Source organism: Staurois parvus, unplaced genomic scaffold (genome assembly GCF_062004578.1).
Source record: "Staurois parvus isolate SC_StPar_1 unplaced genomic scaffold, SC_StPar_1.0 ptg000572l, whole genome shotgun sequence".
In the NCBI taxonomy this organism is placed as follows: domain Eukaryota; kingdom Metazoa; phylum Chordata; class Amphibia; order Anura; family Ranidae; genus Staurois; species Staurois parvus.
In genome coordinates this window covers 6,058,448-6,086,069 of record NW_028318368.1, presented here as the reverse complement: position 1 = coordinate 6,086,069, position 27,622 = coordinate 6,058,448, and the positions used below count along the sequence as shown (strand labels likewise).

At 43.8% G+C, this 27,622-nt stretch overlaps 1 protein-coding gene and 1 pseudogene across 29 annotated transcripts in view; one reads left to right on the top strand and one right to left on the bottom strand.

The window, feature by feature from the left end:
• Positions 1 to 27,622, top strand: part of ANK2 (ankyrin 2) — a 290,860-nt gene that overhangs the window by 175,018 nt on the left and 88,220 nt on the right. For 17 of the 29 annotated variants that reach the window (XM_089691824.1, XM_089691825.1, XM_089691821.1 and 14 more), the window contains 2 exons: positions 15,327 to 15,427; positions 26,862 to 27,086. In XM_089691824.1, coding sequence (XP_089547950.1) covers positions 15,327 to 15,427; positions 26,862 to 27,086 — 326 coding nt within the window. Of the gene's footprint in view, positions 1 to 15,326; positions 15,428 to 18,463; positions 18,500 to 26,861; positions 27,087 to 27,622 lie in introns of all 29 variants that reach the window. The other 12 variants (XM_089691815.1, XM_089691828.1, XM_089691818.1 and 9 more) reach the window with 1 other exon arrangement.
• On the bottom strand, positions 2,573 to 5,223 carry LOC149450539 (uncharacterized; annotated as a pseudogene).

Below are 27,622 nucleotides of genomic sequence, written 5' to 3'. Positions count from 1 at the left end.
TCTGAGAAGCCAGCCAACCAATGTGCTAACTAGTGGGGAGGAAGGATGAACAGAGGGGGTGCCAGTTAGTTGAAACTTAGAAATTCATGTATGCTTACTGGGTAGGCCGTGTTTGTAATGATGAGGAGGGGTGGGGGAGTGTATCGCACTATTGTTCAGTGCTGGTGGTGAGCTTGTGAATGCTGTACATCACATGGCTAACAGGTGGGTAGGACAAACAGAGGGGAGAGGATGGGGAGTGAGTTTCCTCTGATACATTAAATGCTGGAATCTTTTAGACCACAGGATATTACTTCCTGCATATCTGTTCCTCCAAAGGAGCCTAGATGGTCACTTAGTGATGATGTCAGCTCAGTGGGCACCATTTTTGTTGATATAGCAGCAGAATTAATTTAGGCAGGCCATGGCAAAATCTAAGTTTATATGGTAAATAGGTAAAGTATTTATACTGCTAATTTAATGTGTGCTAGCCTCTTGATTTTTAAAACAAATCTGAAGTTGTCTTTATGGCAGAATTTTCCTGTAAGACCTTGGATAAATATCAGTTGTAGTACATCAAAGCTCTATGGGGACTGCCATTGCTGGATACTTGGCACTTTTTGTGAGCAAAGGTTTCAGTACGTTCAGAGTTGACCTGCAAGAAATATAATAATTAGCAAAGTCTGAAGAAAACATTATGTCCTTATCTGCAAACCTGATACATACCAGTTGTTTAGGCACGGAAGCAAGAGGAACAGCATGACAACAAGGTAATTAGAACATTCAGTAGAGCTGGGCTAGGCAGCTTTTATGTTCCCTTCATGGCAGGGAGAGATGGGGGGATCTCTCACAGATAAAACTACGTTGTGGGATATGAGCTCTTTGTAGTTTGAGTTATGTGCTGCCAGAATCCATTGCCATCACAACATGGTAGATGGCAGCACATACAATAAAGGCCACCTTCACACTATGCTCGAATTTACTATATATATATATATATATATATATATATATATATATATATAATTATGGATTAAACATAGCAACATGTTTTTTCAAAACATTAGCATATACTGATGAATATTTACATCAAGCTGTTAGGCCCATACATTCACTTTAAGTTATACTGGTGCAGAAGCCATTAAATTAAATGAACTCTAGGTTTCAGAATCTGTTTGGCAGCTTTATATTTACATTTCATGTGCCATGAAATACACATTAAGGTCTGACAATGCTGGCAGACTGGGAGTGCAAGCAGGAATACGCCAAAAGCAGAGTGCATAAAGTTCAGGTTTCCTTTCATCAGGGCTTGATATTGTTTAACTAAGTGTATACTAGAGTAATAAAGTTGTAGGAATCTTGCAAGGTATTAATATGATACCTCCAGATGCTAGCAAGATCAAGATCCCCTCAAGATCCAGTACCCCACACCTTTCTTCTACTTCCTGAGCCCTAAATATTTACTACTTCTCGAACCCTAAATATTTAGCCAAAATGCACTGAGTTAAAATTGTGTATATAGAGATGCATCTCAATAAATTAGAATATCATCAAAAAGTTAATTTATTTCAGTAATTCAATTCAAAACATGACTACTGCACCATAGATAGGCTTGTCCACTCCTACTTCCACCATTGCCTATCCATACCACTCCAAACCCCCCCCCCTTTAACCAAATAAACTTTACAAAAACATGACACCATTTTTGGAGTAAATGGCCAACATGGCCTTTTATTAACAACTTCACAATTTACATACATCAACCGTTCCTTAACGGAAACCAAAGAATTGTTGTTGGTCTTCAAAGGCACCCACAAACGATCCAAAATGCACCTGCGGACAACCCTATACACTAGGCCTCCAGCCGCAACCAACCAGCTCGGAGACAACCATACCGTCCGCAGTGCAGCACCACCACCTTCCAGCTAAACCTTGGTTAACTGGGAATATCCACCGGGCCCCCCATACCACGGATGGGGTCCCACACCATTGTTTTCCTTCCAAGATGAGAACCGCCTCCAAAGACCAACAACCGCCCACGAACCAACATAAAACCCACCTCACCAACCAGTGTTTTTTTTTTTTTTTTCTTTTTTTTTCTTTTCTTTTCTCGAGTTACCTGCGCACCTGCCCCCGGACAAGACCCTATACCCAACCTAACAGGGAGGGTCGGGAGGGAAGCTCTGGTCCTTGCACTCATCCAGCTGCACTGACGCCCCTTCCGCAGCAACCCCCACCCTACGGTGCCACAGACACCTCCTACACTCCACATCTGCCAATCCAGTAATTCCCAATCCATTCCCCACCCCTTGGAGCTAAATTTTTAACCCTTTCCGTTCCCTACCACTCTGGGCCTAGTCATGTATGCCCTGCGCTATTTCCATTCTTCCCTATTCGCTACGGGCATTTCTTGACTACTGCACCATAGATAGGCTTGTCCACTCCTACTTCCACCATTGCCTATCCATACCACTCCAAACCCCCCCCCCCTTTAACCAAATAAACTTTACAAAAACATGACACCATTTTTGGAGTAAATGGCCAACATGGCCTTTTATTAACAACTTCACAATTTACATACATCAACCGTTCCTTAACGGAAACCAAAGAATTGTTGTTGGTCTTCAAAGGCACCCACAAACGATCCAAAATGCACCTGCGGACAACCCTATACACTAGGCCTCCAGCCGCAACCAACCAGCTCGGAGACAACCATACCGTCCGCAGTGCAGCACCACCACCTTCCAGCTAAACCTTGGTTAACTGGGAATATCCACCGGGCCCCCCATACCACGGATGGGGTCCCACACCATTGTTTTCCTTCCAAGATGAGAACCGCCTCCAAAGACCAACAACCGCCACAGCACGCTGGGTAAGCCCTTACCCATGCGTGCCACGCCACAAACGAACCGCCCGTAGTATGCCGTCCTGCAGCTCCAGGGACCACAAATCCGTGCCCACCGCATTCAAATGCACTCCATCACTGCGAAGGTACCGCCAAGTATCCACCTCCAACTCCACATGCCGAACCACCAATCCCCCAGTACGACTAAAAAGCGCCCCACCTCCCGGTTGACCTTAATCCTGGCCTTGTTGAGCCGCGCCACCGACCGCGCCAAGCGCCAAGAAGTGCGGGCGACCATGTCAGACCACACCACCACCATCCCCGGAAACTCACGCCGCAACTGAAGAAAATCCAGCTTGACATCTCTAACCAGCTCCCGCATGGACCTACCCCCCAAATCGTTGCCACCCGCGTGAATCACCAACACATCCGGTGGCCTATCCAGCCGCGCAAAATGCCGCACCTCTGGCACAACACGACTCCACAACATGCCCGGCACACCTAACCAGCGGACACAAACCTCCCGTCTATCCAACCCCAGCTGCCTGCCATTGGGCCGAACATCAGCCCGCCTGGCCCCCCAAAACACATACGAGTGACCCAGGATCCACACCAGGCACACCGCTCCACCTGAAAGAAAAGAAACAATACCGCCAGAACAATACAGCACAGGGACAGAACCGCAACAACCTCCCACAACCCAAACAAACAAAACACAGGACCGCCCACTAAGCCCGCAACAAATGCGGCCGAACGTATAGGCGAAATCTCTGGGAATCCCACCTACCAATGCGCTTCACCACATCCTCCGACCGCCCCCACCTGGCCGCCTCCGTAGCAGCCCCTATCCGAAACGAGTGCGAAGCATACAAAGATGCATCCAAACCAGCAGCCGTCAAACACTGGCGAAAAAACCGCCACAAACTGAAAACGCGTTAAAGGGGAGCCATCAACATGCCTGAAAAAGGACCCCCGCCCCCCAGGGCGCCGGGACAAAAATTCCCGAACCGCCTGAACAGGGCTCACCAGTGAACCCGGAAGAGCGAAAAAACGCACCTTCGCACCCCTGCCCAATTGATCCGTCTTAGACCGACGGACCAGAACCTCCTCCACCAACAACCCCCCAAGAACCGACTTGGACGGACTAACGAGCTCCCCAATTCGCAAAGCCCCAAAAAAAGCCACCGCAAAGGCAGCCCGAAATAAAACCACCTCAAATCCGAAGAACACACAGTCCGCAAATGCTCAAACAAAGACCCCAACAACGCGAACGACACCGGACGACGAGAATCCCTACAACGATGAGCCCTCCGATAACCCCGCAAAGCCTGTCGAACCCAAAAATCCTTAGTAAAATCCCGACACCCTTGCAACTTAAAGAAAAAACGCCAATGCCACTAGACGGCTATCCACCGCGGACGCCGACACCCCCCGCTCCAAACTCCGCGCCAAGAAGTACAACACCGCCACACGCACCTCCGGCCCCCAGGGATCAATAGCTACCAGTCCCAACAGCTCCAGCCATTCCCGCCAGACCGTAGAGTAAGCAGACCAAGTCGCCTCACTCACCGACCGCCGGATCCACCCCGCAACAACTCCAAGGCAATCTCCAACAGCCAGTCGGGACAAGGAACCCCGTGTTGCTCCGCCGCCGGCGCCAACTCCCGGAATTTGTCCCACTGAAAACGAGACAAAGCGTCAGCTAAGGTGTTGTCAACCCCAGGGAGATGTACCGCATGGAGAAAAACATTCAGCTGCAAGCAACGCAACACTAAGTGGCGAAGCAGGGCCACCACCGGTCGGGAAGAAGCCGAGACCCTATTGATGACCTGAACCACCCCCAAATTGTCGCAGTGAAAACGCACCTTTTGATTCCGAAAATTCTCCCCCCAAACCTCAACCGCCAAAACCACTGGAAACAGTTCCAACAGCGCAAGGTTACTGAGAAAACCTGCCTCCCGCCAGGAAGCCGGCCACGAGGCCGCACTCCACCGACCCCGGAAATAGGCCCCGTATCCCGCAGAAGCCGCCGCGTCCGTGAACAGCTCCAAGTCAAAATTACTAACCGGGCCCGACATCCAAAGCGCCTGGCCGTTGAAAGAATCCAAAAAGGTGTGCCACAACTGCAAGTCCTCCCGATGCTCCCGAGTCAGCCGAATGAAATGAAAAGGGGAGGCAATACCCGCTGTCGCCGCCGCCAACCGGCGGCAGAACACCCGACCCATCGGCAGGATCCGACAAGCGAAATTAAGTTTTCCCAACAATGACTGCAAGGACCGCAGCTGAATTTTACGCTTCCCCTGAACCGCACGAATTTCACCCTGAAGGACCAACAGCTTCTCTTCCGGCAGCCGGCACTCCATGGCGCCAGCATCCAAAACAATGCCCAAGAAAGTCATCACCGAAGCCGGACCCTCCGTCTTGTCAGCCGCCAAAGGAATCCCGAAACGGTCAGCAACGTGCTGCAACGTAGCAAGCAAAACCGCGCACACCCCGGAAGCCGGCGGACCCACGCAAAGAAAATCATCTAAATAATGGATGACCGAATTCACCCCTGAAACAGCCCGAACCACCCACTCCACAAACGAACTGAACTTCTCAAACAGCGCACAAGAGATAGAACACCCCATGGGCAAACACCTATCAACGTAAAACGCGCCCTGCCAACGGCAACCCAAAAAACGAAAACTGTCCGGATGAACCGGCAACAGCCGGAACGCCGACTCAATGTCGGACTTCGCCATGAGTGCACCGCGCCCATACCGACGAACCCAGAACACTGCCGCATCAAAGGACGTGTAAGACACCGAACACGACTCCGGATCTATAGCGTCATTCACCGACCCCCCCTTAGGGAAGGACAGGTGGTGAATTAACCGAAACGCATTCGGCTCCTTCTTAGGCACAACCCCCAAGGGAGAAACCACCAGATCCGCAAACGGAGCACAAGTAAACGGACCACCCATACGACCCAACCCCACTTCCTTCCGCAACTTAGCCGAAACCACCTCAGCATGCTGCAAGGCCGACCGTAAATTCCGAGCTAAGGGGGGGACCAAAGTCAAAGTACAGGGGATGCGAAAACCCTCCGGAAAACCTGCCGCCAGCAGCACCGCCGCAGCCCGATCAGGATATCCATTTAAGAAAGGCTCCATCCTTTCCACCCGCACCGGCGTCATCCCTCTTACCCGCAGGCTCTCCGGGAGGGCCTCTACCCCGCCTGAAACAGCGCGAGAAAGGATGGGATCCACCGCACCCGGAACACTCGTGCCTAAACCTACAGGACCCTCCAAAACGACAAGTGCCCTCCTGGAACTGCCAGCAGAAACCCCTACGCTTGGCGGCCGATTGTCCCGGGGAAAATGAACCACCGGCCCCGCCCTGAAAAAACGGACCAGGAGCCCGCGGCGGCGCCATGAGCCGCATCCAAAGGCCAATGTCCTTGTGGTCCCAACGCAAAGACGGGCGAACAGCCCTCCGCTGCCTAAACTGCTCATCGTACCGAAGCCACGCAGACCCGCCGTAAACCCTGTGAGCCTCACTAATGGCGTCCAGGTAACAGAACAACTCCGAGCAATGCTCCGGAGCTTTCTCCCCAATGACACTGGCCATGATTGCGAAAGCCTGCAACCAATTCGCAAAAGTACGGGGGATAAGCCGAAAACGCCGCCGCTCCGCATCCTCCCGTCTACCGTCATCAACCCGGGACCCATCGAACGGAAAACGCTCCAAAGGCAAGAGCGTGAATATGTCCACATACTCCCCGTTCCAAATTTGTTCCCGCACGGCCGACTGCAAATGCGCACCCAAGGGGCCCTCAAAACACACATACACTTCCCCCTTCGCAGAGTCCGCCACGCCGACAGGTCCGGACACCCCCGAACCCTCCCCCAAAACCGCGGAAGGAACCGCAGAACCCATAATCCCAGACTCCGCGGAAACCACCCCAGGCCCAGAACTAAGCGGAGAAGAGACCCCCAGGCCCCGCACTACCCCGCTGTCCTGTCCCGGAACCGCGAGCCCGTCCCCACCGGCCGGCGGGAGCCACGCAGAAACAGGCCCAGGGGTCCCAACACCGCCCCACTCCAGCTGCCGCACCAAGTCCCGCAAACCGGAAAGTACCTCCCCGAGACCCCCACCAAAACCAGACAGAGGAACGCCGCCAACAAACGCCGCCGAGGCCGCACCCACCGGGGCGGCCTGGCCGCCCCCCAGCAGATCCCGCAACGCAGAAGAAAAGGAGACAGACACAGGAACAGGTAACTCACCAGGCTGCCCAGGAGATGCCCCATCAGCCGCGCGCTCCCGCTCCATCGATGAAGAGCGACGAGCCGTCACCCCCGCATCGGGTTCAGACAGCTCGCCCTCTGACCTCTCGTCCACCGCTCAACGACCGGATGGCCTCCCGGTCCCAGGAGCCACGGGTCCCACAGGGTTGTGCCGCTCCCGACTCCGCCTCTGGGCACCAGCCATGCCTGTCGCCGGCCCTGGGCTCCGTCCAGCAGCACTCCCAGCTGCACTCCGCCCAGCGCTGCACGCCTTCTTCCGTCTTCTGGGAGCCCCGGCTCCCGAATGTCCAGGGGGCCCACCAGCCGCATCAGGGGACAGCCCAGCAGCCGCAGCTGACCGCCTCCCGCGCCGAGCTCCCTCCCTGACAGGTACTAGGTCAGCGGAGGAGCCGGTAAATGCACTCCCTCACCTGCCCCCACGCCGTGCGGGCGGGGGGGAGGGGCCACCCGGCGAAACCCCGCCCACCGAACTCATTCCACAGCCTCCTCTCCGTGCTGGCGGGGCGGAGGGCCCACTCGGCGAAACCCCGCCTGCCGAGCGCACTCCACGGCCTCCTCTCCGTGCTGGCGGGGTGGAGGGGCCACTCGGCGAAACCTCGCCCGCCGAGCACACTCCACGTCCTCCTCTCCGTGCGGGCGGGGGGGAGGGGCCACCCGATGAAACCCCGCCCGCCGAGCTCCGCCACCGCCGCTAGCAGAGGCCAGTGAGCGCCCTGCCAGCGGGGCCGGAGGGTCCCGAGGGTGGCTCCCAATGCGGCGCTGAGCTCCAGGGGGTGGGGCCGGACTGAAGCGCTCCGGAGGCCTAGACCTCCGAGCACGTGGGCGCACCCGCCCCCCCGCTGCTGGTGACAAGCCCGGGTCTCCCAACAGATCAGAGACCCGGCCCTGCAACCAGCCCATACCTCGCTCTTCTGCTGCCTCCCGAAGCTGTGCCACCAGGGCCTCCATGCCGCAGGTCAGATAGGAGGGGGAATTTTCAGGACCCAGCTCACATGAAGCTCTGGTCCTTGCACTCATCCAGCTGCACTGACGCCCCTTCCGCAGCAACCCCCACCCTACGGTGCCACAGACACCTCCTACACTCCACATCTGCCAATCCAGTAATTCCCAATCCATTCCCCACCCCTTGGAGCTAAATTTTTAACCCTTTCCGTTCCCTACCACTCTGGGCCTAGTCATGTATGCCCTGCGCTATTTCCATTCTTCCCTATTCGCTACGGGCATTTCTTGAGACTTATACACTACATAGATTCATTACACACAAAGTGATATATTTCAAACATTTCTTTATTTTATTTTGATGATTATGGCTTATAGCTAGTGAAAATCCAAAATTCAGTATCTCAGAAAATTAGAATATTGTGAAAAAGTTCAATATTGTAAACTCATGGTGTCACATTCTAATCAGTTAATTAACTCAAAACACCTCTAAAGATTTCCTGAGCCTTTGAATGGTCTCTCAGTTTGGTTCAGTAGGTTACACAATCACGGGGAAGACTGCTGACTTGATAGGTGTCCAGAAGATAGTCATTGACACCTTCCACAAGGAGAGAAATTCACAAAAGGTCGTTGCTAAAGAAGCTGGCTGTTCACAGAGTGCTGTATCCAAGCATATTATTGGAAAGTTGAGTGGAAGGAAAAAGTGTTGAGTCTTGAGCCTGAGCAGAAGAGTATGCACTAGCAATAGGGATAACCGCTGCCTTGAGAGGATTGTGAAGCAAAGGCCATTCAAGAATTTGGGAGAGATTCACAAGGAGTGGACTGCGGCTGGTGTCAGTTCTTCAAGAGCCACCACACACAGACGTATCCAGGGTATGAGCTACAACTGTTGCATTCCTTGTCTTACCTGGGCTAAGGAGAAAAATGACTGGACTGTTGCTCAGTGGTCCGAAGTCCTCTTTTCGGATTAATGTAAATTTTTCATTTCATTTGGAAATCAAGGTCCCAGAGTCTGGAGGAAGAGTGGAGAGGTGCAGATCCCAACTTGCATGAGGTCCATTGTGAAGTTTCCATAGTCAGTGATGATTTGGGGAGCCATGTTATCTGCTGGTGTTGGTCCACTGTGTTTTATCAAGTCTAAAGTCAGCACAGCCCTCTACCTGGAAATTCTAGAGCACATGTTTTCCTCTGTTGACCAGCTTTATGGAGATGCTAATTTCATTTTCCAGCAGGACTTGCCAAAAGTACCAATACCTGGTTTAGTGATCATGGTACCACTGTGCTTAATTGGCCAGCAAACTCGTCTGACCTAAACCCCTTAGAGAATCTGTATGGTACTGTCAAGAGAAAAATTAAAGACACCAGACCCAACAATGCAGATGAGCTGAAGGTCGCTATCGAAGCAACATGGGCTTTTATAACACCTCAGAAGTGCCACAGGCTGATCACCTCCATGCCACACCACATTGATGCTGTAATTCATGCAAAAGGAGCCCCAACCAAGTACTGAGTGCATACTATACTGTACATGGACATATGTTTCAGTAAGCCAACATTTCTGTATTAAAATCCTTTTTTTTATTGGTCTTATGTAATATTCTGATTTTTGGAGATACTGAATTTTGGGTTTTAAATAGCTATAAGCCATAATCATCAAAATTAAAAGAAAGAAATGCTTGAAATATATCACTCTGTGTGTAATGAATCTATATAATATATAAGTTTCACTTTTTGAAATTGTTTCTGAAATAAATTAACTTTTTGATGATATTCTAATCTGTTGAGATCCACCTGTATACACAACGCAATGTTTTTGGCAGGTTGAAAACATTATGTAAATTAATAATGCTTTCAGAAATAGAAGTGTTCATAGTTTATTTTTATCAATTAACAAAATGGAATCTAAATGAACAAAAGAGAAATCCAAACCAAATCAATATTTGGTGTGACCACCCTTTGTCTTCAAAACAGCATCAATTCTTCAAATCTTCTAGGTACTGCTTGTACCCAGTTTTTGAAGGAACTCAGCAGGTAGGTTGTTCCAAACGTCTTGGAGAACTATCCACAGACCTTCTGTGGATGTAGGCTCTCTCAAATCCTTCTGTCTCTTCATGCAATTCCGGACAGCCTTCATGATGTTGAGATCAGGGCTCTGTGGTTCCCAAACCATCACTTTCAGGACTCCTTGTTCTTCTTTACACTGAAGATACTTCTTAATGACATGGACTGTATGTGTGGGGCCGTTGTCCTGCTGCAGAATAAATTTGGGGCCAGTCACACACCTCCTTGATGGTATTGCCGGATGGATACATTTCTGTCTGTATTTCTCAGCACAACGTTGACCAAATCTCCAACTCCATTTGCAGAAATGCAGCCCCAAACATGTAAGGAACCTCCACCATGCTTCACTCTTGCCTGTAGACACTCATTATTGTACTGCTTTCCAGCCCTTTGGGAAACAACTGCCACCTGCTACAATCAAATATTTCAAAATTTGACTCATCAGTCCAGAGCAGCTGCTGTCATTTTTCCTGTACCCCCGTTCCTATGTTTTCCTGCATAGTTAAGTTGCATAGCCTTTTTTCAATGTTGGAGGTATGGCTTTTTGGCCACAGTTCTTCCATGAAGATCATTCTAGCCTGACTTTTGATGTGTGTACCTGGGTCCCACTCGTGTTCACCAGTTATGTGCTGATGGCACTGCTGGACATCTGCAATGTCGAAGGGAAGTAAGCATGATGTTGTAATGGATGTGCGCATGAGGCACATGAAAGCTGCAGGCGACATCCATCTTATTCAGGTCACAAGCCTTCCATGGCATTTTGTCAGAAGATTGAAATGGCCACAGTGAGCTTTTCCTCTCTCTTCTCCCACCTACTTTCAGCTTTACAATCCACAAAATCTTAGTTGCTAGCAGATGCCTCTTATCAACCTGGCAATAGGATCAGCAGAATATACATCCCAATATACATTGCAGAGCCCATAAAAGTGTCTGACATAGCCACTTCAATTACCAGAAAGTTACCAAACATTGGGTCATAAATACCTTAGTTGGAAGCCAGGAGAATACACATCCCTGATGGACTAGCCATAAAACAATGTATGCAGCGCTAATAAGTATAGAACACATTCACATGAATGAATAAGACAATAAATAGGCATATATAAATAAATAAATGAAATCAAGCCGCATGAAGTGCAAGAAGGCGTAACTGATGTGAAAGAGTCAATAAAGTTAGTATAGCAAGATAATCCTGACTCCTGTGATGGTGGAAATAGGTGTAGATTGCACTAACCAGATAGCAGAAGTGCTTGCGCATGGAGTAAATAAGACCTACTCCTGGTTCTCTGGATCTGGAACACTTGAAGTGGTAGTGGTCATCTGTATAACAGCCACAAGGTGTCATGCATCATGAATCCAGGGATAGCCTCAGGCAGTACCAATATCAGCCACCAGGGGGATCATCCAAGATACTATACATCAATATGGCAGGAGTCAGGAATCACCTTCAGAAAAGGGGGGGCTCCAATGCAAAAAAGGGGAGCCCCAGACAAAGCCTCTGATAGTGTAGTATTTTCTTTAATGGTGGAAATGCACATATAACATAAAAACACACTTACATTGATATTCCAAAATGGCCACCGGCCGTCTGTTACAGGCCATGCAGTCTGGTATAGCAGATAAAGGGCACCTCTGTGACGCGTTTCACGTACAGGACACATTATCAAAGCCCTTTGATAACGTGTGGAAACTTAAAGAGTTAATTGCTTAATTAACGTAACTCAGTGACAATCTCTCTCAGGCTCTAGCATCTAGATTGTGGTTCCATGAGCTGTGTAATCTTTGTGCAGGGTGCAGCTGAGGGTGGCATTATTACGTAAGTGACAGCACGGTGTGAGTTTGGCCTGTCCTTTGTCTTGAGTTAGTGAGAAAGGCAGGGGTCAGGCACCACGTTAGGCACAGATGTACCTTTCATCTGCTGCATTGTTTTCTTACCATTGCATGTATGGTCCTTAACCTTGGCTGTTTCTTTGTGCTTCTTCAAAAGAACTTGAACAGCACATCTTGAAACCCCAGTCTGCTTTGAAATCTTTGCCTGAGAGAGACCTTGCTGATGCAGTACAACTACCATGTGTATTATTGCTGTGCTCAGCCTTGTCATGGTGTATGACTTGTGACAGGAATATGTCTTCCCCAACCTCACCTTAGTAGCAGAGTTTGGCTGTTCCTCACCCAGTTTTAAGCTTCCTAGCCAGCTGTTTCTGCTTCAGTTAAAGACTGTGTTTCTACCTACTTATGAAATTGATGATCATTAGCACCTGCTTGGTATAATTGGTTAATTATACACCTGAATCTAATCCTACAAAATCCCCGACCATTGTGGGAAGAGTGCAGTTGTAAGAATTGATACTGGTTTGAAGCCAAAGGGTAGTCACACCAAATATTTGCATTTTGTAAAGTTATAAAAATAAACAATTAAAATATATTTTTTTGAAATCATTCTTACTTTACAGCATTTCTCCACACCTGCCTAAAACTTTGCCCATATATATGCATACACTGCTCAAAAACATTAAAGGAACACTTTTTCCTATAGCATCAAGTCAATTAAACACCTGGGATATTGATCTGGTCAGTTAAGTAGCAGAGGGGGTAGTTAATCAGTTTCAGCAGCTTTGGTGTTAATGTAATTAACAACAGGTGCACTAGATGGGCAACAATGAGGCGATCCCCAAAACAGGAATGGTTTTACAGGTGGAAGCCACCGACATATTTTTCCCTACTCATCTTTTCAGACTGTTTTTCACTAGTTTTGCATTTGGCTAGGGGCAGTGTCACTACTGGTAGCATGAGGCGATACCTGGACCCTACTGAGGTTGCACAGGCAGTCCAACTCCTCCAGGATGGCACATAAATATGTGCCATTGCCAGGTTTGCTGTGTCTCACAGCACAGTCTCAAGAGCATGGAGAATATTCCAGGAGACAGGCAGTTACTCTAGGAGAGCTGTACAGGCTGTAGAAAGTCCTTAACCCATCAGCAGGACCGGTATCTGCTCCTTTGTGCAAGGATGAACGCTATCAGAGCCCTACAAAATGACCTCCAGCAGGCCACTGGTGTGTCCAACTCCTCCTGAATGGTACTATGAAAATGACAATACGTGCCATTGCCAGAAGATTTGCTGTGTCTCCCATCACTGTCACAAGAACATGGAGGAGATTCCAGGAGACAGGCAGTTACTCCAGCAGAGATGGGCAGGGCCGTAGAAGGTCCTTAACCCATGAGCAGGATCAGTATCTGCTCCTTTGTGCAAGGAGGAACAGGATGAGCACTGCCAGAGCCTTGTAAAATGACCTCCAGCAGGCCACTGGTGTGAATATCTCTGACCAAACAATCAGAAACAGGCTTCATGAAGGTGGCCTGAGGGCCCAATGTCCTCTAGTGGGCCCTGTGCTCACTGCCTGGCACTATAGAGCTCGATTGGCATTTGCCATTGAATACCAGAATTGGCAGATCCGCCACTGGCGCCCTGTGCTTTTCACAGATGAGAGCAGGGTCACCCTGAGCACATGTGACAAACGTGAAAGGGTCTGGAGAAGCCATGGAGAATGTTATGCTGCCTGTGACATCGTTCAGCATGAACATTGTGATGGTGAGCCAGTGATGGTCTGGGGAAGCATATCCATGGAGGGACACACAGACCTCTACAGGCTAGACAATTGCACCCTGTCTGCCATTAGGTATCGGGATGAATTCCTTGGACCCATTGCCAGACCCTATGCTGGCGCAGCGGGTTTTGAGTTCCTCCTGGCCTCATGTGGCAAGAGTATGCAGGCAGTTCCTGGAGGATGAAGTAATTAACACCAATGAATGGCCCCCATTCTCGCCTGACTTGAATCCAATAGAACACCTCTGGGATATAATGTTTCGGAACATCTGACGCCACCAGGTTGCGCCTCAGACTGTCCAGGAGCTCAGTGATGTCCTGGTCCAGATCTGGGAGGAAATACCCCAGGACACCATTTGTTGTCTCATTAGGAGCATGCCCCGACATTGTCAGGCATGCATACAAGCACGTGGGGATCATACAAACTACTGAGTACCATTTTGAGTTGCTGCAATAAAATTTCAGTAAAATTGACTAGCCTGCTGCATAATTTTTTTACTTTGATTTTTGAGGTGTCTTTGAATTCAGTCTTCTGCAGGTTGATAATTTTCATTTCCATCAAACGATGGGGCATCCTTATGTTCCTAACACATTACTCAGTCCATATCAGTATAGATATCCAGCATGATATTTTTCACCATTGAGATCTGATGTGTTTTCAAAGTGTTCCTTTAATTTTTTTGAGCAGTGTGTGTATATATATATATATATATATATATATATATAAATATATAGTTTTTTTATGAAAGCAGTGTAAGTCCATAAATATGCTCTGGTCTTATCTGGTATAAACTCCTGTACAGTAGGACTCCAACTGAAGAAGAGGGAAGGAGCAATACAAAGAGCTGGTCAGCTATGCTGCAGGGCTTATGTGCTAACAATGGACATGCTGATAGGAAGGGCAGAATGACAGAGATAAGCTAATCAGTCTTCTGCTTCTCCTTACACTGTCCACTCACAGGTTGAGGGGAGGGGCAAAACCTGTATGTTTTACTTCCCTGCCTCAGGTGTGGCACAGCCATGTAACAGTTAGGACTGGATGGACAGAAATACAAATCCTTTGGCAGGATTTAACAGCCCTATATGTATTTCATCTCTGCATTTAACTGCATGCCTGGAGTTCAGCTTTATGCTATTCATATTTACCAGGGTATTGTTTCTTACTGATCTTCTTATATAATATTGGCAATGCCATTTTTATTTTGTGTTTCACCCTTCTCTGTTTAAACCATTGTGTATGCTCCTTTGTATGTTTAGTATGTTTACAAATTGGAACTTTATTTTTAAAAGTAGGACTATAGCCCAAACCTTTTTTTTTTGTTAGTGTTGGATAAACTGGGGAAAGGTTTGAATCATTGCAACCATGTAAGCTATTTTCTTTATTGCTGTTTGTTCTGTTGATGAGATTCCCCATCATTTTGTATTCCTGGTGACCACACAAGTAATTTGGGAAATTCGCGTTCAGTGATACAGACAACAACCAAGATCTGACAGGTTCAGCCTCTACCTAAAATTTAAGTAAAGTTAGTAAAAGTAAAGTTAACTGTATAAGTTGTCCATACAAAATAAGTTTTTTTTATAGTTCCTTATATCATTCTTTATTGTAGGTTTCATACTTGACAAGAGCAGAGCAGAACACTTATCGGCTAAGCTGGGGAAACGATAACTTAGACAACGTTGCACTTTCTTCCAGTCCAATCCATTCTGGGTGAGTATACCTCATATAGTGTGATTAGCCTAGGGCTATCACTGAGTATTTTAAGTGGGACGGTAATATTCTTTATGGATGACAGAACAATACTGTTGTTTGTGCTTGTCACCAGATTTAGTGTGTGAATTCTGTATTGTGAAGGTAGAGATTTAACTAGACTGTCACCAGGAGGTGGCAGTCTAGTTAAACAAAAAAAAAAAAAATATTCTCCTATGTCAGATGCAATTATTATTCACACTTGACTCACCCTGCATATGGGATTGTGAGTGACACTGTGTGATGTATGCATATTCTTTTAAGATTCTTTATTTTATTTTTTTCAAGTTTACAGTGAAACATATAAAAATTATACTGGTCATATACATGAAGGAACATCACAAAAAGTTGAATTAAGACAGATCTTATACACCTAAATAGTGAACGCTATGTATGCATCCTTGACATACTAATATATTGTAAGGAAAAGTAATATGATATTTTAAACTCATTTTAGTTAAGGTGAAATCCCTCTATCTTGTGGGCTTACACTGAACATTTTTTGGCCTTACAATGGATAAATCTTATATCACATTGGCACGGTTATTTCAACCAACAGGGCAAAGAGTAAAGTGTACTCATGAATGCCAAACAATAAAATGACATTAGTCAGACTGTAGGTCTCCTCTTGAGTGACTTTGCTTTGTATGTCAGATTTTCTTGCTGCATCGACTAGCTGAAGAAGCCTGCAAATGTGAGCACAACTGCAATGGCAGCATTTATCAGGCTAGTACAAAATGGGGTTGATTTACTAAAACTGGAGAGTGCAAAATCTGGTGCAGCTGTGCATGGTAGCCAATCAGCTTCTAACTGCAGGTTGTTTAATTAAGATTTGACAAAAAAAACCCTGGAAACGGATTGGTTTCTATGTAGAGCTGCTCCGGATTTTGCCCGCTTCAGTTTTAGTAAATCTACCCCAATGTGTTCTTAGTTCACATTATTATTTGAATACAGAAATTCTTTTATGAATGTATTTTATATAAGGTTATGTCAGTGTGTAAGTTGCTTTTGTTTGTACCCAAGCTTAAGCTATGTAGATTCACAAATATGAGGTGTGTTCTTACATGCGTGTTAATGTGTCATATCATACGTTAACATGCTTTGCAGTAAGGCAGCCCATTCTTTTTTGAATGGATTGTCAATGCCTCACAATAGACCTTTTAACGTACATGCCACTTTTTTAAAACAAAAAAATAATAGATGTTTTACATCTTTGTGTTGTGGTGGGCTAAAATACAGGTCCATTGTGGTGCTTTGGGAATGTGTGTTGGGATGTTATTCAAAATGAATATCAGGGCAACATCACACTATAGTTCACACATCACCGCAAAGTTGTGAATCTGTCTTTAATGTTTTGAGTGATGGTGACACAACCCACTTTGAGAGTATATGTATTAGAGCTTTGGATACGTGGGTGACTTGAATCTTGTTCCTGAAAAATGTAACCACTTGTTGAAATTCACTTTATTTGCAGCATGCTGCCAATTACATGGTTGTTAACAAGTGGTTAAATATCTCAGAAACTGAAAACCATATAAAATTTCACACTATACTATCAAAGTATTAGTTGTTTAATGTAATACCAGTTTACTATGGGATTATATTATACCCTATTAATAAATAAAATATATAAATGAATCATAAAGTGCAAATATTTCATCCTCAAAAGTGTTAATATCTTCATGCAAATATAAACATAAACAATATGAAATAATCAATACTAAATAATGACTATAAATCTAGCACCAACGATTTTCTTACATGTGTAATGTGAAATCTTCTGTATGTCAACACAGCTATGAAAATAATGTTTATCCAATCATGTGCAGATGAAATTAGTAAGCAAGCATTTTCTTTTCACGTAATTGGATAACCGACGTGATTGTCACACATTTTATTGTATGAACATTTTCAAATATTTTAGTAAATAAGCCTTAAACTGAATTCCAAAGTCTTCAACCAAGGTTCAAATATCCTCCGCCTTTGCTCTCACCAAGGTTTATATGCATGCCAGGTATGAAAGACCATTCTCCTAAATTAGGTAAAATTTCTGCTAAATCTTTTGAAACAGAATTTCCATCGAAATCAAAACAATTATTTATGATCAATACAGTTTTTTCTTATAGCATGCCACGTTGGATGGAACTCATTCAGCACATACATCAATCACTCTGGTTGACGGCTTTGGAACACAGTTTTTTTATTGCTATGTGGACAAAGAAGATGTCACATAACACAACATGTATGAAAATAATTGGAGGTTTAGGCCCCATTCACACCTGTGTGTTCTGGGAACGGGCACAGAAATCCGAGTTTCTGCATGCATTCCCAGAAGGCACAAAAACGGGCTAAAATGTGCAATGTGCTTGCACTTCCATTTATTTTAATTCTTAATGGCACCCCAAACGCAGCTAGTAATCACATGGTAAAAATCATGTAAGAGGCTTGCCACCCCAAAAAAAGGGGAAGGAACTACTTTGGCAAGTTTGTCACATGTAGGGTAGCCCATTCAAATGAATGGGCTGCCCTAAGCTGTTGTGTGACAAATATGCAAAAAAGTGCATAAATGCAACACCCAGGTTTGAATGGGGCCTTAAGAATTGGATCTGTACACTTAATTTCATATTGATTACATTATTTTGTTTCTGTATGGTGTTATTTGCAGTTTTCATGCTGGGTATTTTTTGCATTTTTTATGGGTCTGTTCATGAATGCTTTTACACAAGATTCACACAACTTTTACACAGGATTCATGCATATTCTAATTGGATATATGTGAATTTTGGGTGAAAGCTGCGTGAATCATGTGTGAAAACATTGATGAATAGACCACCATATCATGGGTCAGACATAATATTATGACCATCCATTGTATAAATCTCTCATTAGCAAACATTCTCCCATGTAGCCCTAGCCAGATTTCATAAGTATTTCTTGACTTCTTTCTCTTTCCTTTTTCTGTGCTTTCTCACTGCTAAATAATCTGTTCTGTTGCAGCCACATATCTCCTTGTCTTGAGAGAGACCACAGCAGGTGATCCTAAACTTTGTGTTCAATATGTGATTGCGTTGCTTTCATATTGTTTTCAGTAACTCACATCAGGATGCTTTAGTGTGTTTACCCCAACTAATCACCTAAAATATGAAATAATACAGCATAATTACAGTTATCATGCAATAATTACACAGTTCATGTGTAAATACGCTTTCACGTACACCTTGTAAGCATTTTCAAAAGCTGGATGAGTCCATCAGAATAATGCAGATGCATGTGCAGGGCTCCGACAACAGATAAAAATGCCAGGGAAGCAGAAAATAAAGGAATGATATCTGCAAATCACAAGGCTTCTACATAATGCAAAAATATGATCCTGACAGATTATATATTTATCAGGTTTGCCTTATATTAAAATTTATTTTTTCATACTTACCTTACTAGCTGGGTGTTTCTTCATAGTTACCTGTTATCTTCATATCAACATAGCAGCTTACACGTAAACATATTATAAAAATAAGGGTTAGGGTTAAAGTTTCAGGTGTCCTTTAATAAAAGCTACTTCTAATTGAAATGATGCATGAAGCCATTTTTAATAGAAGTAGATGTAAGTATAATTTAATGCTGAAAACTACTAAAACAGCTAAATGCATAAGGCAGCTTTTTACCTGCTAAAGGATTTGTACAGTATTTCTGTCCAACCAGTCCTGAGATTTACAGAGCACTGCCAGACATCATAGTTAGTCTGGTGCCCTACCTGTTCTCCGCTGTAGTATTATATAATATAGTAATTTTCAAAATAAGTGAGCGCTTAAAACAACTAGTATAAAATCACAAAAATTAAAATAAAAGAAGAAGAAAACAGCAGCTGAACACCAAAGAGGTACCATATGAACCTTCTCAATAAAAATGCATACAAGGGAGAGGTGCAGCGCTAACTAAATGAATAAATATACTTATATACTTGATAAATATAAATATAAATCAGTAAAAAGTGCTATTAAAGTGCAAAACGGTGACTAAATGATGGATATAGTCCATATCGTGCTCAGAATCCAAGAGAGTCCTTTAAGAGCTCCAATCCCTGGATTCGTGGATGAGGTGATAAAAGTAAAAATTGCGCACTCACCAAATGCGCAATTCAAATGCGCATTCAAAGCTGATATTCCAAGGTCCTCATATGGATCTGGTCAGATCTGGTCATGGAAAGCCCTCTGTCACCTGGTAGTGTATTCCACACATAGAAGAAAAGGCCGCTCTGCAGATGTAAAGGACTCCCACCTAATAGTCTCTGCTTCTGCTCTGGATGAAATACAGCAGATCATGCATGAAAGGTCATGTGGTTGAATTCTGTTACTACTTCCTGGAAACGCCCCTTAGTAAGATTTCACAGTCTTCCATTTGGGGTTTCTGACCCAGCTAGCAGGGACAAGAAGTACCTGTCTCAACTCTAGCAGATCCCTCCTGTCTGCTCCCCAGACCATAGATCTGCAGAGATCTATGGTCTGGGGAGCAGACAGGAGGGATCTGCTAGAGTTGAGACAGGTACTTCTTGTCCCTGCTAGCTGGGTCAGAAACCCCAAATGGAAGACTGTGAAATCTTACTAAGGGGCGTTTCCAGGAAGTAGTAACAGAATTCAACCACATGACCTTTCATGCATGATCTGCTGTATTTCATCCAGAGCAGAAGCAGAGACTATTAGGTGGGAGTCCTTTACATCTGCAGAGCGGCCTTTTCTTCTATGTGTGGAATACACTACCAGGTGACAGAGGGCTTTCCATGACCAGATCTGACCAGATCCATATGAGGACCTTGGAATATCAGCTTTGAATGCGCATTTGAATTGCGCATTTGGTGAGTGCGCAATTTTTACTTTTATCACCTCATCCACGAATCCAGGGATTGGAGCTCTTAAAGGACTCTCTTGGATTCTGAGCACGATATGGACTATATCCATCATTTAGTCACCGTTTTGCACTTTAATAGCACTTTTTACTGATTTATATTTATATTTATCAAGTATATAAGTATATTTATTCATTTAGTTAGCGCTGCACCTCTCCCTTGTATGCATTATTATATAATATAGGTAGGTCTTGGACCCTGTCCCTAGTCCATAACTGGACAGTACAAATGAGAAGTGGCAGAGTGATGAGTTCACCTCTGTCATTCTGCTCTCTTCTCTTATCAGTATTTTCCTTGCTAGCACATGAGCACTGCAGTACAAAATATTTGCTCCATGTGCTGCTTCTCCCTCTCTGTTTGAGCTCTGCTATACATACAGTGTATTGTAGGAGGCTAATACAAAAGAAAAAAAATATTAATAATATTAAAGTGTTACTAAACCCACAACAGTAAAATCAGTCTGTATATGCAGTAAAGCATGCTTTTTGTTGGAACCTATCAGGCTAATCCTCTGCATTGAGTAAAAAGGCTGTTTAATCCTGTCTTATCTTCTTATCTGATCCTCCCCTTCTTCTACTGTCTCCAATCCATCTGCTGATACTACACAGCTCTAGGAGTCACTCTGCACATGCTCATTTTGGTGTGTATTGTTAGGGAGGTTTTTTTTTTCTTTGGGAGAGTGTATGTGATCAGCACAGGCCAATCAGCACTGTCCAGTCAAAGGGTCAGGGGTTATGCAGCCCCATAGGACAGTTAGAGCAGAATAAAAAATCCTCCTACATGATTAACCAGTGCTCTGCTGGACACTGATAGAATTCTGCTATATACTGCTGATTTATTTATTTACTAAAATAATTTCACTTCCATGTTCTGTGTACAGAGGGAGACCAGATATAGTGAATGCAGGGTTTGGGGTTTAGTAACACTTTAAATGAACTCAAATAAATTAGATTTATTTATTTATTTATTTTTTGCATTGGAGCCTGCAGAGCATTGCAGCTGCGATCAGTGGATCACAAGTGCCGTGCACAGGCTCCTGCAGACTTTTCTTTCAGTCACTGGTCCATGTCAAGTTACGGACCTTTGGTTATGCAGCTGGAAGAAGTGTCAATAGACTACAAGTGTGGTGACATACTGTGATCCATTGATCCCTCTACAGCAGTGTTAGATGAGACTTGTTGTCTCTCCATTCACAGATGCACCAAATTAAAACAAATGACAGGGACAGCAGGGGAAGAAGAACCCTGGATTCAGTAAGGTGGGTGGACTGAGGGGTGGTAGTGATTTTAATGGTATACTGATGAATTTACAAAGCTTTGTGTCTTTTTTAGCTGCCTGGAGTTCATTATTAACAGTAGCCTGATGGTTTTATGGTATGTAATGCCATCAGACCTGGCAATCACCAGATGACAGATTGTATCATGCCCAGTATATTTTATGGGCAGTGGGGTGTGCCCAAAATTCAATATGCACTCTTTTAGTGTATTTGGGCAAATTTCAGAGGTGATCACAACTTTATTGCTAGTAATGCGCTTACAGTTTAATTAAATACTATTTTTAAAAAAAATTAATCCGCTCTGTTGCATTAGGCAAACCTTGTTTGCTGAATATTTTTGGCAACATGGAACTAGTCACTTGGACAATGTAGGCTTAAGGTGCTGTCAATCAACTTGCTAGCAGGATGCAGTAGCTGTAGTGGTCTGCCACTGTAGGCTTCTGTTGCTGTCTGTATGTGTGGATGCACGCAGCATAGGGACACTCAGTTTTAGTCCTGGCTGGGAACACACACACATAGAATGGGACCGTGCAAGGGGATGGAGGAACGGGTGAAGATTCCCTTTAACGCAGATGGAATGCAAAACAACTAGAGGCTTTATAAGAATAATACACAGCAAACCTAATAAGTTCTGAGGTCTGCAGCACTATAGGCTTTTTTCTTACATTTTGGGTTTATAAACACTTTAAACCTAGATTCACACTAAATAGCACAGGAAGCATGCTGCATTCCTGTGTAATGCACATGCGATTCAGTGCGGTGCGATTTGAGCTAATTCATTTTGAGCCTAGATTCACACTGTGAACCGCATTTGAATGGTACAAGAATTGCACTGCAGTCTTGTGCAAATCACATTGCAGGGTAATATGAGCCTATTCATTGTGAATGGTTCTAATCATACTGCATCTGCATCAAAAAGTTGTGGACAACTTTTTTTTTTTTAATTCGTGCTGGAACCAGATCACACTGCATTTGCAACCTGCTTTTGGGGTGTTGTTAACTTTTAATTGACCCCCTCAGAAGATGGTAGAACACAGTGTGATTGCTATGCGGTATGGAAAATGCACAGGAATTGCTGCGTTTCCTGCACCACATCAGTGTGAATCAGGGCTGAATAGGCTCAAATCACATAAATTTTACAAACACACATTTTGCATCATGCAATCTAGTGCAGGCAAATGCACTGCATTTGTGACCTGCGTTTGGGGTTTAGTTAACATGGCACTGACACTCTCTGCCGATTGCAAGGGCACTGCAATTTGAACAGGAAACACACACTGATTGCAGGTTTCCTGCACTACTTTCTAGTGTGAACCAGTCTGCAACACAGTTATCTGTACAATTACATACTAAAATATTTTTGCTGTATCTGCTAAAGTTTGTATTGCCTAATAGTAAACACTGAAGCACCCTGATTATTTTATTAAAGAAAAATATCATTTTTGTACTCTGAACTTGTATTGGTATTCAGAAAACAAACCCGTAACAGTCATCTTCATTTAGCATGGAATCATTACTGGAAGATGTGTATGGTACATTTACAATTCTGCCTTTGCTTGGGCAAAGTATTTGCATTATGTTTTGAATTGATCACAAATGGGCATAATTAATAATCTAGTGTTAAGATCTATGGTGTGTTGTTGATCATAGTAGCCAATCACGTCAGCTTTAAACATCACATTAGCTTTCTGAATGCTAATGTCTGAATTACTTATTTGTTTTTCCTCCATTTTTCTTTGTATTGTTTTTAAATAGCCCCCCATACACACACACACGTAAAAATATAAAGGCGACACTGTATTACTCACATTATAGCAAATCGTTGTTGCTCTGTGGTGAGTTATGTTGGGTGGCCTTTTTCTGTGTTTTTTGTATACAGTAGGATATCAGATTTACAGAATTAGAAGGTAAGAGAAACAGAAAATGTGGTAGGTTATCTCAATTACCAAACCCAGCATTGTAATAAACTCCTATCATTCAAAGAAAAGATGTGCTTAAAGGAACATAGTGTTATTGCTATCCTCTCCTTCTGAACAATGGAGACACCTTTGAACTGCAGAACTCAGCCTGGGGAAAGGGTAGTGTTAGATGTTAAAGCCTAACTGAAAGTTGACACTTTTTAAGCAGTTAAAGCAACATTATTTTCCAGATTTAGTGGGCAGATCAAGTAAAAATAAAATAAAAAAAGCCTGAAAAACAAAACAAATGCAGCTGTCACATCTAAAAACTGGTAAACTGCAATGTGATACATTTTTTGTGGGGATTTATTACTTGTTTAGGGGCCTGTAACTGATGGCCTTCCTTTGAAAATTTGGCTGGCTGCTATATTGGATTACTGGCTTTAATACCTTGTTAGTCAGCAATCGTAAACATGGTTGCAGTCCTTATATTTACTTGTTCCAAGTCAGTGTTTCCACTTATTGCATAAGGGGGGGGAGTCTGCTAGACAGCCAGGAAACTAGCATTTTTTAGGATAAGAGGCTATAGCAGCCTTCAGGACAAGCTCTATGTGATAAATGATGGATTTCCATCTGACATTTTATACTTTGAAAACTGACTTTTCTACATTTTCTTGTCCTGAATTTTGAATATGTTTTGGCTTTGAGTGAAATAGATTGGGAATCTATCACAGATATAGATGTGTTGTGGGAGATTAGCTCTATGTAGTTTTAATCAGGTGCTGCATTCCACTGCATTCTTCTTGCCATTTCAACACAATGGTACAGTAAGCTCCATGAGCAGGGCCCTCCTACTCCTTCTTTTTTGAACTGTGTTGTAATTGCTCTGTCCCACTTTAGGCCCCTTTCACATGAGCAAACCGATCAGGTCCGTCTGCTGTTTTTCAAGCTGACCCGATTGGACGCTCTATTACTTTCTATGGAGCTAAGGATATAAATGGATATGTGTCCATTTACATCAACCTGCATCCAATCCTGTCCGCTAAAATCAAGCGGATTGGGATCCATTCCCCATCCATCTGGCAGATCAGATCAGATGACAGTCAAATGGAAACTGACAGGCAGTCTGTTTCCATCCAACAGCCCATAGAAGACAATGGACAGTGGACCTGTCATCCACTTGCTCAGTGAGGATCAGTGGACAGATCCCCCTCTAAACAAGCGGATCCGAAGACAGGTCGGCCCTGTGTGAAAGGGGCCTTATATTGTAAAGCTCTGCACAAACTGTTGGTGCTATATATATCCTATATACAAAAAATAATCATAATAATTAAGGCACATACATGGAAAGAGGGTTTTTACTGGAGACACGTATTATTGTGCCAGTGTAAACCCACCACAAATTATGCTCAGATTTATTGTGTCACTTTCTGTTCTTGGGACATATATGGACACTGTTTTTTATGCCCTATCATGATGTATAATAATTGGGTGGGACAACTTGATTCTGAGATTTGTCATACTTAGAGAATTTTAGGTTTACTTGCTTAACAGCCAATGACAAATACATTTCTGTGAGGCCAAGACCTGGGGGCCCAAGCTCTGGCCTTATTCAGTAATGCATATCTCTTGCCCCCTTATACAGCCATACATCTAATTACTGTTGATGTGTACTGTAACTTATTGGGTTTATTTATGTCATTTTAACTGATAATGAAGAGGGATTAAATTAAATAAATTTTAGATCATGTAGAAAAATTAGTGCATCTGCCACAGCCCTCAGGTGATGTCAGTCCTGGTGTATGCAAAGTACTACATCTTTCAAAGTACACATCTGCCACCTCTGTTCTTGGTGATGTACTCTTTTAATAAGGAAATTACTGTTCAGAGGTTGGACATGTTGCAATATGATTCAATTGGGTAGAGTAAAATAAGTTCTAAGTTTTAATACAGCCCATTTGTCTCAATAGTTTATTCTCCTTGCTAAGCAGTATTTTTAACTCTTTGCATTAGCCTATTAGTCAGTCGTCCAGGTAGATTTTTAAAATTGTGTATCAATTTAAATTTTATTTAAAAAAAAAATTAAAAAAACATTTTGATAATGTCATGGACTGTAAACTGCATGCTCAAACTGCTTGCACCTTTTATATGCATTATGGGTGCATGCTCACTTGTCTGTATATGTGTGTGTGAATAAAAAAAAAGATAGATATATATATATATATATGTGTGTGTGTGCGTATGTGTGTATATATATATATATATTTACAGTATATATTGGACAAGGAGGTAAATTATTAACCGGCTAGATGTATACATATCCTCTAATCAGCAGCATGCAGACCCACTTTTGTGTTGCAGATATGTGGATTTTCACAGCTTGTAATTTTCTAATACTGTTGCCTTGCTATCTTTCTATTATAAACTATTAAAACACACCTATATAATATTCAGTACACAAAGTAGATTGTCATTTTATTTTGCTTGCTATTTAATTTATAAAATCTATAAATTATAGAATAATACATCTATAAAAATAAATGAAAACATTAAAGCAGAAGTTTGGCCATAAAAAAAGACATTCTATATGACTTTATCAAGCTAACTTACCTTTATTGAAGAATTTCGATGACGGCTGGATCCTGTACAGAGCTTCACTGCAGGGAAATTTCTGTCAATACATTTCTGGTGCTGTGGGGGTTAATAGTTTCATATCTTCTGTGAAGCTGCTGTGAAAAATTTCCCACCAATGAGCATTCTCCTCCTCCACTGAAAAATTATCCGGAAATCTTCTTTTATTGCTTTCACTGCCTGTAACATGATCTGTGAATAGGTAAGTGAATCCTGTTACTTACCAGACTTTTCCTCACAGATTGAGAGGCCAGAAGTGAAAGCAATAAAATAACATTGGTGGCAGAGGGAGGGGGGAGGGGCGGTTACTCATGGGAACTTTTTCACAGCAGTTTTACAGAAGACCTGAAGGTACTCCTGTAGCTGTGTAAGTTCAGCAGTAGGAAGAGGACCGGGCATCCCTGCAGTGAAGATTTCCACAGGATCCAGCTGCCTGCATGACATGGGACATCTTTCATTACAGGTAAGTTAACTGACTAAGTCAATAGATAATTTTTTATTCTCATGACTAAACCAACTGTAATATTATATGATCATTTGTTGCAGATGTTACCCTTCTGATTTAGAATGTTGTGAAAAAAATTACTGACTTTAATTATTGCGTAGTACTTACATACATTTGGGCAGTGATTTAATCTCTTTGGGACTTTGTTTTGTGCTGACTTTTATGGTTATTTTGCTCTTTCTCAGTTTCTTGGTTAGCTTTATGGTGGATGCCCGCGGAGGTGCCATGAGAGGTTGCAGGCACAATGGACTGAGAATAATAATTCCCCCTCGGAAATGCACTGCCCCCACAAGAGTGACCTGCCGTTTGGTGAAGCGACATCGATTGGCCACTATGCCACCTATGGTAGAAGGAGAAGGTCTGGCTAGTCGTCTCATTGAAGTTGGCCCTTCTGGAGCTCAGTTCCTTGGGTAGGTTCAGATGCTAACCATTCATAGCTTAATCTGTTTTACATGTCATGCAAATATCCACACTTTCAAAGTGTGCTTATTTATTTTTTTAATCAATGACACTTATGATTGTTTAAGGGTATTAGGGTATTGTATAGTAAAATCTCAATTAGATTAGAATATTACTGTCCATATGGAGCTTTCCCAATGACCCTTGCTAAGAGGTAGAGATCAGAGAAAGATTTGCTATGTAAATTAGTATGCAGGAGTTCCTATTGTGTTCACAACAATATCACTGTGACATGTACAATAATGTCAGTGACGATCCTTTGGAACCCTGACAGAGAAGTAAGTGAATGCAGAGAAGAAAAGTTAATAGACCAATGAACACAGTTACTTCAGCCATAAATGTCTACATCAGTTAGACAGTTGAGCAGTCTTTCCTCCAACTATGAGCACACAACATTTGTATAGCACTAGTTTATGTATTTATGCAATAAGCAGACAACCTATGCACCAGCCTTATTGGATAGTAACAATGGTGATATCCTATTGAC